General features: G+C 34.3%; 1 protein-coding gene across 2 annotated transcripts in view; it reads right to left on the reverse strand.

Moving 5' to 3' along the window:
• Positions 1 to 1,243: 1,243 nt before the first annotated feature.
• The window catches only part of LOC134245244 (junctophilin-1-like), a 39,442-nt gene continuing 27,775 nt past the window's right edge, over positions 1,244 to 12,910 (reverse strand). For both annotated transcript variants that reach the window (XM_062727522.1, XM_062727521.1), the window contains 3 exons: positions 5,322 to 5,440; positions 3,612 to 4,600; positions 1,244 to 3,439 (listed from right to left, as the gene is read on the reverse strand). In XM_062727522.1, the coding sequence (XP_062583506.1) occupies positions 3,353 to 3,439; positions 3,612 to 4,600; positions 5,322 to 5,440 (1,195 nt within the window). In that variant the 3' untranslated portion in view covers positions 1,244 to 3,352. The remainder of the gene's footprint in view (positions 3,440 to 3,611; positions 4,601 to 5,321; positions 5,441 to 12,910) is intronic.

Here is a 12,910-nt window from a genome sequence, read left to right on the forward strand (position 1 = left end):
CCAGGTCGCGCAAATCACGTGTTCATTACATCCCACGTGACTCGTGGCGCAATATCGTTTTCAGATTCAAAATGAATTACTATATCAAAGAAGGAAAACATTTCACAACAATCTATCACCATTGTTCTTTTAACAACTTTCAAAGGATAAAAATCATAATTACAATAAGCATCAACAAATTTCATTCTCTTTCTCTAAGTTCATTAATAAAAGTATAAATAATAGAGAGGAAAAATATTAAATTTGACAGGATCCTATATTACTGGTTAATAATTTTTAAATTATCTGGTCTTAAGCAAAACAGTTCATGTCATGTCTCAATGGAAGACATATACCTAATGTTCTATGAATAAACACGAATTTGCACTCTTTTGAGGTCATGTAATATATGTTCTTATGCGTCTTTCTACTATCTATCTGTGTGTGTTTTTATTATCAACGAATGTTCAAAGTTTGAAAGACATTTTCAATTTCGTGCAATTATCTTACATACTCCATGAAGTCTTCATTTGGAATAAACTTCCTCGGTAATCTCTTTCTTTGGTTTTAACTCAACTTTTAGATGTTATATAGTAATCGTTATGAAACTTACCTTGTTTTTTAATTTCATTTCAGAATAGAAGCAACTGACCTTGTTGGACAAATTATTGGTTAAAATAAGAATTCTGTGAGACTTCATTACATGTATTAATAAACTTAACATCAACTAAAAAGGCTTGTCCTCTCCTGACTCTGGATGAAAAAAATTGGGTAGGAAGACAAAGCATTCTTTTTATTTTCAAATATGACTTCAAGTTAAAATAGTTACTTATGGATTGAAAAATTTGTGTGTGAAAAAATTGATTCAAGGAAGTAAAAAAAGTTGTTCAGTCAGACGATTGAGAGAGGGGAAACATTTTTTTAAAGATTGCCTAGTCAATTATTGTTTAATAAGTTTTTCTTTTTGTGTCGCCTGCAGTACAAAAGGTTCCTTTTGGAATTCCTTAACCCGACATTCATCTGTCTTGTTGTAAATTCAGAATTTACAACATGAAACTATGCAATAATACTTAAGACGATTGATTTAACTTCAGTTGTTGTTTTTTTCCTACTTTGAAAGTATTATTGTTTAGTTTGATGTTTAAAATATACACGTGCACTGTACTGAAGGTTCCTCCTTTTACGCTTTCAGCTTGAAGCTACGTTGTACATGTTGTGGCTTTCTTTGCATCAGACCCATAATGAAGAATTAAACACAACATGATAAAAGGAACTGACATTTTATTGTGATACTAATAACTATAACCAACTCGGCTGGTTTTCATGGAAGGTAGCAAGAAAATAGATGTTCCTTCAATTCTCCTATATAGGGTAAAACGAGAAATCGTTTGTAGACAAACTGGCTGCCTTGAGGAAATCCAACACAATCGAGCGCAACCAGGTCGCGCAAATCACGTGTTCATTACATCCCACGTGACTCGTGGCGCAATATCGTTTTCAGATTCAAAATGAATTACTATATCAAAGAAGGAAAACATTTCACAACAATCTATCACCATTGTTCTTTTAACAACTTTCAAAGGATAAAAATCATAATTACAATAAGCATCAACAAATTTCATTCTCTTTCTCTAAGTTCATTACACTTAAGTTAATAAAAGTATAAATAATAGAGAGGAAAAAAGTTAAATTTGACAGGATCCTATATTACTGGTTAATAATTTTTAAATTATCTGGTCTTCATAAAGATAAGAAAGATTAATATTCCTCATTTGGTCAATGAAAATCAGTCATATTAAAAAAATGAAATCAAAGAAAAATAAATCATGAAAACAAAATAAACAAAGAGGATCTCTCGAACTTGATGTTGTAATTCCAATGATTTTTCTTTACAAAACTGAAAAATGAATTAATGGGGGAGTATTATAAGAAAATTATTTCAATAATCAAATATGAAAACTGAAAACTTAAAAAAAAACCACTCACTTGCATTCCACATTTTCTTGAAATAAGGAGTACCACAAAAAATAGTACATGAATACGTAGACAAACTTGTAGGTGCAAGTGTACTTTCAAATTGGTATGAAAATTTAACGTATGTCTTTTGGGAAACAGTTAAAAACTTATACCCAGTTAAATTACGTGATGTTAAAGATCTGAAGCCATCAGTACTTGCTTAAATCAATAATTTGACCTATATCTAGCACCTTGTTGACATATTGCAATCATTCATCACATAAAAAATAAATAACAATAAATAATTACATATAAATATTCTTAATGAACAGACAAAACAACTGTACAGAGCAAAAACAAAACGTAGGGGAAAACAGCATCTTAACTAATGAACTCAATTACCCTGCAAAAGCAGTTTGATAATTAATGACTAAATAACCCTGTTGTTAATCTGATAGGTGTCAAAAAAAATAATAAAGTATACACCCTCAAAAAGCACACTCAACAGCAAAATGTTCAGCAAAAGTTGATAACAAAACCATGGTAGGCAGCCATTCATACAACAGTATTTGTAAGTTTCTGGAATGAACAAAGGGGATGATCACATTCTCACAATTAACACTGCCTAATGATTCAATGGTAATTAAAACCGTGATTAATTAATGGGAAAATGATAGCATTCCAGATAACAGTCCTGAATAAAAATTTTGGGAGAATATGAAAGATTTGTACAATTTTCATAGACAAAAAAATTAATAAATATCAGGTAAAAAGCATCTCGTAACGTTAGATAAAGTATATGTAGATTATACAACAGTGTTTGCTAAAATTATGTTTAAAGACTTGGTCATGCTTAATCGTATACTGATATAAATAGAAAACGTCAGTCTTTGGCTGTTAAGAAATGGAGATCATTAAAATCAGATACAATGAAAACCCTTCATAATGAGAACCACTCAGGTTCTCCAAAAATATCACGAATGAACAACTCACACAGTGTTCCAAGAACTGCAAATCAAAAAACTGTCATCCCGGACACGCCAATTCTATTGTTTCTCGATTAAAAATTAATTTCAGCTAATGGCGTTAAATGTGTCTCATAACTATTGACCAACAAAAGGGAAAGATATGAACAATCGACATAAAAAGGACACAACTTTGGGATAAAAACCAGTCTTAACATTTTGTCATAACAACATGGTCTTGTCAAATATACGGAAAAGCAGGTGAACACAGTCTTAAGTACGTACGACCACTGCACCACTTGTTGCATTGCTAAATATGGCCGTCTTCGTCTGATCTCTGTTGAAAAAATTACTTCGCCAAGATTTTATATCTTGAACATCGAACCCGATCCGCACATCGTTGTGCTTAGCACTTACAAAGTATCGAAAACCTTATTGTGATTTCCGTGTCATCAAGACAGGAGATTAAAAAACATTCCAGCAAGACTTAGATTAAGTGCTATAACAAGTACCAAAAGCTGGCGTTGTTGGACAAAATCCTACAAAGAAAAAAAGAAATGAACTTTTTGACAAGTTTGATACTAAGCTTTAAAGATTGAAGTGTATTCGGAAGTATTGAAAATAGAATTTCTTATAAGAAAGAACTGAACTGAAAATTTTGACCGTAATGATGTGTTTAAAAAAAAAAAACATTGACTATCAAATACGTACTCTTAGATCTCCCAGAATCACGGTTACATCCCCTTGTCGTCTGCGTTCAGCAAGCTCTTGTAATTTTCGTAACTCCTCGCGTCTTTTCGAACTCAACTTGAAGGCTTCTTCTCTTGACATTGGTTTGATTTTATCCTTCTGTTTCATTGCTGCAATGTCTGGAAGACTACCACGATTACCACCAGATCGAGTCAAGCTATTTTGGCTCTGTATATGGAATTCATTTGGAAGGTTACCTTTCGACTTCGAAGGAGTTGGTGCTGCATTTACACCCGTAACTCGCTTTCTTATTCCATTTTCAATGATAAAAGTTTCGGGGTTTCTCACATTTTCACTGCTGTGTGCTGTATCTTTTAATCCAGATTTGGAAATGTCGTCCTCCTTGACTATACTTGGCATAGTGCTTCGCCTAACTAGATGTTTATCGCTATCATTGTCATGTATTTTGTTGGAAACCTCTAAATGTCTTGGTGAATTACTAACATGGTTTCCTTGCAGACGATTTTGTGTCACGTGATCATTACCCTCGTTCTGTTGAGCAGTGTACTGGTCGAAGTGATCATTGAGAATGGTTGAATTAAAAATCTCACTGAACCCCCGTCCACGCCTTGAACCTGCAAGGAAACTATATCTCCTAATTTTGAGGGAAGGACTCCGACCGTGAGGCGAATGATTTGGAACGTTATTTTCCGGTGAACTATTTAAACCACCAACATTAAGGTGGTTCATGTCCATTGTATTAATACTGCGGATTGGACTACCGTCAGGCGACACTTCGTTCATAGGAAAGAGACCAGGGTATGGGGCTGAACCAGGAGGTCGGTCAAGGTCATCCAAGTCAGATTTGTTCAACATCAATGACCTTGACCGATTGTGAGGATTGTGATTTGGTACAAGTTTTTCGTGGCCATAATCAAATTCATCATTACCGAAATCGCTGTTGCCATTAGCATTTTGCTCTAATAATTTTTTCTTCATTATATCTGTGCCTGTAATAAAATAAACACACTTTCATTGTATTATTTTAGACGGAACTAATCACCACGCATCATTTGCAAATACATAACTAAATGTTCGTGACTTGAGAATTAACCGACTTATTGGATTCTGTTGTTGGAGAGATACAAAGTATTCATTATCTATCTAGGGTTGTCGTTACCGCTACACTCCAATTAACACATGTGCAGGTACATCTGTAATTAACTGTAAACGCTTGTTAAACAAAATTCTTGGAAAAAAATTTAAATGATAAACTAAAACGCATGAATATTCGTTTTAATTATATCTCTTATTTAGAAAAGCATTTACTTTAGTTTAATGCTCCTTAAAAGGATTATTTAACTTAAGTTTTAAATTTTACTAAGCAAAATAAAGTTTCCTAAAAAGTTTCCTAAAAACTTTGAAACTTAATCGTTTTCGGAGAAGATTTGAAATAAATGTTAAATCAACATTTCATAAATAATCATAATAATTCATAATTTTTCTAAAATTAAAATGTTCATCGTTTAAAACTTGTACAAGAATCAAATTTAAAACGAGCGATAGAGGGTGTGTTGCAGAAGACAACTCTGGATAGATAATTACAAAATACTAGTATTATGCAATATTGATATAGTACTATGTCGTTGTTATACGCCAATGCATAAACAAAGGTTATAATTCAAATCTGGTATTTGTTAATATGTTGAAACTATAAATTCATCGCTTTACCTGGTTGATGAAATTCTGGGGCGTATTCTTTGGCTTTGATCCGCGCATGATCCGAATCTTGTTCCGCTTTAATGGCGGATTGATCTGCCTGTTCCGCTTTGGCGCGTGCATTGGCCATTCTGAAAAATTATTATGACAATATTTAATAGATGTGTCGAAGATGCCGTATAATTAAAATGCTTAATACATGTATTCAACACATTTGTTTGCTAGATGAAAGTTTCCTTTTTGTTCATAAAGTCCAAGTTTAAACCAAATATTTTTTATTTGCGAATTCTTAGTAGGAATTGTATGTCTCGTATGATCGCACATGGTTTGTATTTTTATACCCTCACCAAGGCTCAGGAATAAAAAATACAACAACTCGTTGGATAACAATCACATCCAATGATAACCAACCCAAGACTATCGCGAATATATATAACTAGGTATATAGAAAACGATACATAGTACTGCAGAAGGAATGAACAAATACTCAATAAAAAAAAATTAGTCTGGACCAAACTGAATCATTCATGCTAATGTCCACATCATTGAGTATTACATTCCTCCATCATTGAACAGTTTCAACCTCGATTCTTTCAGAATCTCTTTTACACATACTTAGTAAACAGACCTCCTTCCAAACTGGTCACCAAAAGTATTAGAAAAAGAAGAGTTATGCTCACAAATTTGAGTGGTATGTACATTTTTTGTTGTATAGAAATGTCTGATACTTCATATGCTTTGGGAATGTCAGTGGGCGATTCTCGTGAAAGTAGCATTCTTATGAATAGAGTTACCCCGCTTTGAAAACATACTTGTAACAACTGTTGCATACCATTGATAGTTATACAAGTCATATTCATAGTTATAAAGCCAGCATCAATTCTTTGATCAAAATAATATATGAAATTCTAATAATACAAACAGTAGTCATTACAGCAAAATATCAACGTTTATTACCAATGCGAATATCTAAGCACTATGGCCGCCATTGTTATACCACTAAGATTTATCTTAGCATAATCTTATGCTTAACGTAAAACATATGGCATTGTCTTGCCTTGAGATTCATATCAGAGAAATATGCGAGATTATGCAGTGCGGTGAGCTTTATTATGTGTGACTACTTAGTACATAGCCGATATTGGGAAGAAATACCTTTATCTAGATACATCTGTCGTTTTTACCTAAAAAAAAAAAACTACACAACTTTTAGTGTTGGTTTGGTTTTTTTTTCTAGTTCTCTAGATACATCTGTCGTTTTTACCTAAGAAAAACTACACAATTTTTAGTGTTGGTTTGGGTTTTTTTTTTTAGTTCTCTAGAGCATATTTTTTGATTTTTTTTTATAATTTGATTTTTGCAACTTTTAGATGTCTGTGTAGAACATATTTGCTGCTCTCTGAAGCTCCATGTGCGTCTACCTGTAGTTAACTCAAATTTGATTCTTCTCAACCTAAATACACCTAACCTTGTTTGACATAGACCCTTTAACAGGTAACTATAATCCTAATTAGCCATATGCATGAAAGGTATTCTGATTGACGAAAGCTTGAGCAATAGCCTAAAATTTTGGAGACAAATAGATACATGTTTTAAAAAATAAAGCAATATTGTTACCATCCATAAACTATGCTAATCACAATTACCTTTCGTCCAGCTAATAAAAACTACATTCACCACATTTTACTTCATCACAAAAGTCATCCAAGTCCACCACAGTAAACTCCTGTCCACCACAATAACCCTTGTCTACCACTGAAAACCATTTCCCATAGTTAAGCGTTGTTCATCACAGACACCCCTGTCTATCACAGTAAACACCTGTCCTCCACAGCAAACTCTGTCTTTCACAGTTAACCTCTGTCCACCACTGTAAAACACCTGTCTACCAAAGTAAAACCCCTATCTGCCACAGTGAACCCCTGTCTACACAGTAAACCAATGCCCACCAGTAAACTCCTGTCCACTAAAGAGGACCCCTGTCCACCACAGTTAACCCCTGTTCTCCACAGTAAACTCCTGTTCATCACAGTGAACCACTGTAAACCCCTGTCAACCATAGTTATCACCTGTCTACCACAGTAAACCCATGTCTACAAAAATAAAGCACTGTCCACCACAGTTTACCCCTGTCAATCACAGTTAACGCCTGTCCACCACAGTAAACCCCTGTTTGCATAGTAAAACCCCTTTCCATTACAGTTAACTCTTTTATAAGAAGTTAATCAGGTCCGGTAAACTTCTGTCCATTATTGTCATTCTACTTCATCACTGTCAAGGTCATTCCAGAACCACATGAGATAGCGCTAGCTTATCTGGCCTCAGTGTGCTGTTATCTTAGCTTCAGTGTGGGTGTGTTATTGAGTGTGGGATTAACTTGACAAAGTGAACTTGGATTTATTCTCAAATTATTATCTAGTTAACATGGCTACTGGCCATGATATGTCTTCTGAAGATGCTCTACTGGGGCTTAATGATTCTTCAGAATCTACAAATACTAGCACTACTAGTATATTTGGAGCACTTGACAAACTACAGTCAACAATGAACTGTGTAAGTGCAGGAATTAACAAAATGGGGGATGCATTTGCTGTTTTAGCAGCAGCATCACGAGAACCTCCTAAATCCGAAAAACGAAAAATTGTTGAAACGGAGGAGGGGAGTGATGAAGAAAGTCACGATGATGACTATGATGATGAAGACGATATAAAAAGTCTACTGAATGCATCAACTGATAAGGGTAAAAGTGCTTCCAAAAAGGAAGATGACCCAGGCAATTCAGTGTTAGATGACATTGAATTGTCGATTGATGATGATGAAGATGTTGGTGAGGAAGTTTCAGAGAAACTTGCGGCAATAACAAACAAAGCTTTTTCAAAACAACTAGCTTTTGACACTGTAAAAAACAAAAAGTCATCACACAAGCGACCTAAGAATTGTGACAAGGTCTTTGTACCCCGGGTTAATAAGGAAATCTGGAAACAAATGCAGAAACAACCATTTACTAAGAAAAGAGATTTACGGCTCATGAATGTTCAAAGTGTCGTAACAAAGGCTGCATTTGCAATTTTGCGAGTAGCAGATGGGTTACTCAAAAACAAAAACAATGACATCAACTATGACAATGAACTACGAAAGTGCATGGACGCAGTGTTCATGTTAGGACATGCAAATACTTGTGTAAGTATGCAAAGAAGGGAACTTCTTAGACCAGTTCTACGAAATGAATATTCTACACTGTGTGATGGGAATATCCCTGTAACATCTCTCCTATTTGGAGATGATTTAGCAAAATCACTCAAAGAAGCAAGACAAGTTGGTAATGTTGGAAGAAATTTCCAGTCAAAAAACGGGAAACGATTCTGGAATCGCCCGAGAAAAGACTTCGGTTGGAAGAACCGTGCAAACGAAGATGCGAGAAATCAAAAGAAATTCAAGAAAACATAAAAGAAAAACAAAGCCAACCATCGATTGAGGTAAGCTTGGAAATCAAGCATGATTTGCATGAAAATATTGCTGAATTTGAAAAACAGTTTTGTGATTTTATTCAAGATGCAATTGCAGAGGCTCAGAGAAATATAAAATATTTTGAAGGTGGTAGAATAAAGCATTTTTCAAATCAATGGAAAGAAATAACATCTGACAAGGAGATCTTAAAAATTGTCAATGGTATAGAACTAGAATTTAAATCGGGTCAAATACCAATGCAAACAAAAATCCCTAAACAATGTCAATTTAAAGATGAGGAGAAAACAGCTATTGACATGGAAATAAATAAACTTGTATCAAAAAAGATTGTCATCGAAAGTGAATATGAACAGGATCAATTCATTTCGCCAATTTTTCTTAGGCCTAAAAAGAATGGCACATTCAGACTTATTTGTAATCTGAAAGAATTGAATGAATTTATAGTGTACAGGCATTTTAAGATGGAATCTTTGCAATCAGCATTACGCATGATTACAAAAGATTGTTATATGGCTTCTATTGATTTGAAGGATGCATATTATTGTATACCAATATCTGAAAAATATCAGAAATACATGAAGTTTGTGTGGGATTCAAAATTATACATGTTTAATGCTTGTCCCATGGGGTTATGTATGAGTCCTCGTTTATTTACGAAAGTGCTTAAACCCATTTTTTCTTCTTTGAGGCAAAGTGGACATCAATCTGTTGTTTACATTGATGATACTTATTTACAAGGAGAAACTGTTGATATTTGTAACAAAAATGTAATGGCTACAATTGAAATGTTGTCAAAGTTTGGATTTGTTATAAACCCAGATAAGTCTGTGTTTTATGCAACACAAAAATTAGAATTCTTAGGGTTTATTCTGAATTCAAAAGAAATGTCAGTAACATTGACAGAGCATAAAATAGAAAAAATTATATCATTATGTTCAGAATTTTTGAAAATACGAAAGCAAACAATAAGAGAGCTAAGTGTGTTGATTGGGAACTTAGTAGCAAGTTTTCCCGCAGTACCACATGGTCAATTATTTTACAGGCAGTTAGAGAATGAGAAAATAAACATGTTGAAAGCATCAAAGGGGAATTTTGATGCTCAAGTTACACTTTCTGAGTTAGCACTAAGCGATATCAACTGGTGGTCATGTAATATCTCTAAGACCAAGGCACCAGTGACCAGAGGTCAACCTGACATTGTTATCGAAACTGATGCGAGTCATTTGGGTTGGGGCTATAATTGCAAGAAACTTAAAATATCAGCAGGAGGCCCTTGGTTAGAAGGAGAAAATAAATTTCACATTAATGTTCTCGAGCTGAAAGCTGCTTATTTTGCCCTTTTATCTCTTTGCCGGGACAAGCATTATTCCCATGTGAAAATTTTGATTGACAACACCACAGCTGTGGCTTACATAAGAGAACAGGGGGGCAGCAGATCTTTGCAATGTAATGAATTGGCCAGAAAAATATGGTTATGGGCTTATGATAAAAATATTTGGTTATCAGCATCACATATTCCAGGTAAAGATAATTGTGATGCAGATTATGAAAGTAGACATTTTAAAATCGAACATGAATGGATGTTAGATAAAGAAATTTTACAATCTGCTATTAAGAAATTGGGGTTTGAACCAGAATGTGATTTATTCGCAACAAGAGTCAATAAACAGTTTGAAAAATATGTATCTTGGAAGCCAGAACCCGAATCATTTGCCATTGATGCATTTTCTATTTCATGGGCAGATCTAAAATGTTACTGTTTTCCTCCTTTTAGTGTCCTACCAGCAGTATTACAAAAGATGTCAGTGGAAAGAGTAACAGGGATAGTTGTGTTACCAAATTGGCCAACTCAGCATTATTATTCAACAGTTATGAAAATGATCATTGCGCACCCGCTGTATGTTCACAAAAGAAAAACATTGTTGCAGATTTCAAATTCCGAACAAATTCACAAGATATGGGACAAGATGGATCTACTGATTTGCCTTTTATCAGGAGATCAGTTGAAAATAGACAATTTCCGGAAAACGTTACCAAAATACTTTTATCATCATGGAGATCATCTACATCTAAACAATACGAAAGTTATTTACGGAGATGGCAAGTTTTCTGTGGTGGACGGAAGATTAATCCGTTTTGTGCAAATTTAACAGACATTTTGGTTTTTCTTACGGAACTTTCGGACAAAGGTGTGGGCTATTCTGGTATTAACACGGCTAAAAGTGCACTTTCAAATACAGTTACATTGGCTGACAATGAAAATGTGTTAATTGGTGAACACCCTGTTGTAAAAAGATTTTTGAAAGGCATATTCAATCAAAAACCTTCTTTACCACGATACACTGAAGTTTGGGATGTATCATTAGTGTTAAATTGGATGAAAAATATAGACCTAAATGAAATTTGTTTGAAATTGTTATCATGGAAACTGGTCATGTTACTTGCTCTTCTATCTGGACAGAGGATACAAACGTTAAAAAGTTTTTCAATTGACAGTTTGCAAATTACAGATGATACAGCAACATTTCGCATACAAACATTGTTGAAACAAAGTCGACCGGGTTATCATTTACCAGCTGTGTCGTTTTCCTGTTATCAAGCAGATAGGAATTTGTGTGTTATTTCACATTTAAGAAAATATATTACAGAAACAGCAAATCTTAGAACTTCTGATCAACTTTTGATTAGTTATCAAAAGCCACATGCGGCGGTGTCATGTGACACTCTTGCGCGATGGATAAGAAACGTTTTACAGCAGAGTGGCGTGGACACGTGTGTGTATTCGGCGCATAGTACAAGGGCTGCTTCCACGTCCGCTGCGGCCGCCATGGGGTGTCCTATAGACGATATAATGGCACAAGTTGGTTGGTCGAATGAAAAGACATTTGCAAAATTTTATAATAAAGAAACTGTTAAAACATGCAAACAGTTAGATGTGAAAGTTTTAGAAACTTTACAAAATTAGTATTGTGTGAAATAGTATAGAACGTAATTAGTGCATTTAGATAAACATTGGGAAATGTGTTGTTACATGTGTTGCATTTTTATTACTTGACTGAAGATGCAATAGAATAAAAATAATTCATTTTTTCGCTGCATTTTATTTAATTAAAGGTGCAGGGTTTATGAATAAGGACATCATTTAACAGCCTCAGAGCTTTAAAGTCTCATGTGGTTCTGGAATGACCTTGACAGTGATGAAGTAGAATTGAAAATTAAACGAGACTTACCTGGAAGTTGAAGTTTGATTGTAATTCTACGAATCACTGGAAAGGAATGGAGGAATCACATGCCCGACCCAATATTTTTAATTTCCCTACCCTTGTAATTAATTTAATTTTCTTCTTTAATCGGCTATTAAATGATTCTTTTTTAAACACTGAGGCCAGATAAGCTAGCGCTATCTCATGTGATTCCTCCATTCCTTTCCAGTGATTCGTAGAATTACAATCAAACTTCAACTTCCAGGTAAGTCTCGTTTAATTTTCAATTTTCTGTCCACCAAAGGTACAATTTATCCACTACTGTTTACGTCGCTAAGCCCTGTCCACCAACACTTATCCTACGCACTACAGTTTACTTTGTACCACAGTTTACCCATGTAGCTAACTCTTGTCAATTGCAGTTAATTCCCGTCCATTACAACTGATGATTGTGTTTAAAACGTTAATTTCTAATAATGAATGCAATTTTGTTCGAGTTTTCCATGAATGGGCGGGAAATATTGGGTGATCAACTAATATTCGAAACTATTTCCAAGCCCCATTTGTGAGTTCAAGGTCATATCAGTCTGTGAATGGTTAAAGATAAAAAAATAAAAAGATCAAAAAACCGTCAAGGATATTACAGCTACACGTGTGGAGATGAAGTAATTACTGGAATTAAGATCAATGAATCTCCAACTGATATTATTATGTAAGCTCATCATCAAACATGAAAGCAATCGGATAAAAATAATCAGTCTAAATAAGAATTGCAATATGCGTCTGAGTAGAGGAAATGGAGTCTTTTTTCTTATAGATATTCGCCGTGGAAGAGTACATCGTTTTTGGATGACAAACAGAGAAAATGACTCAATTCCATAGGAACTAGTGCATTTTTTAGAACCTTGATAATCACATGTGGAATTCTTG

This window comes from Saccostrea cucullata, unplaced genomic scaffold (assembly GCF_032062105.1).
Source record: "Saccostrea cucullata isolate Sc308-1 unplaced genomic scaffold, CSIRO_AGI_Scuc_v1 ctg274, whole genome shotgun sequence".
NCBI lineage: Eukaryota > Metazoa > Mollusca > Bivalvia > Ostreida > Ostreidae > Saccostrea > Saccostrea cuccullata.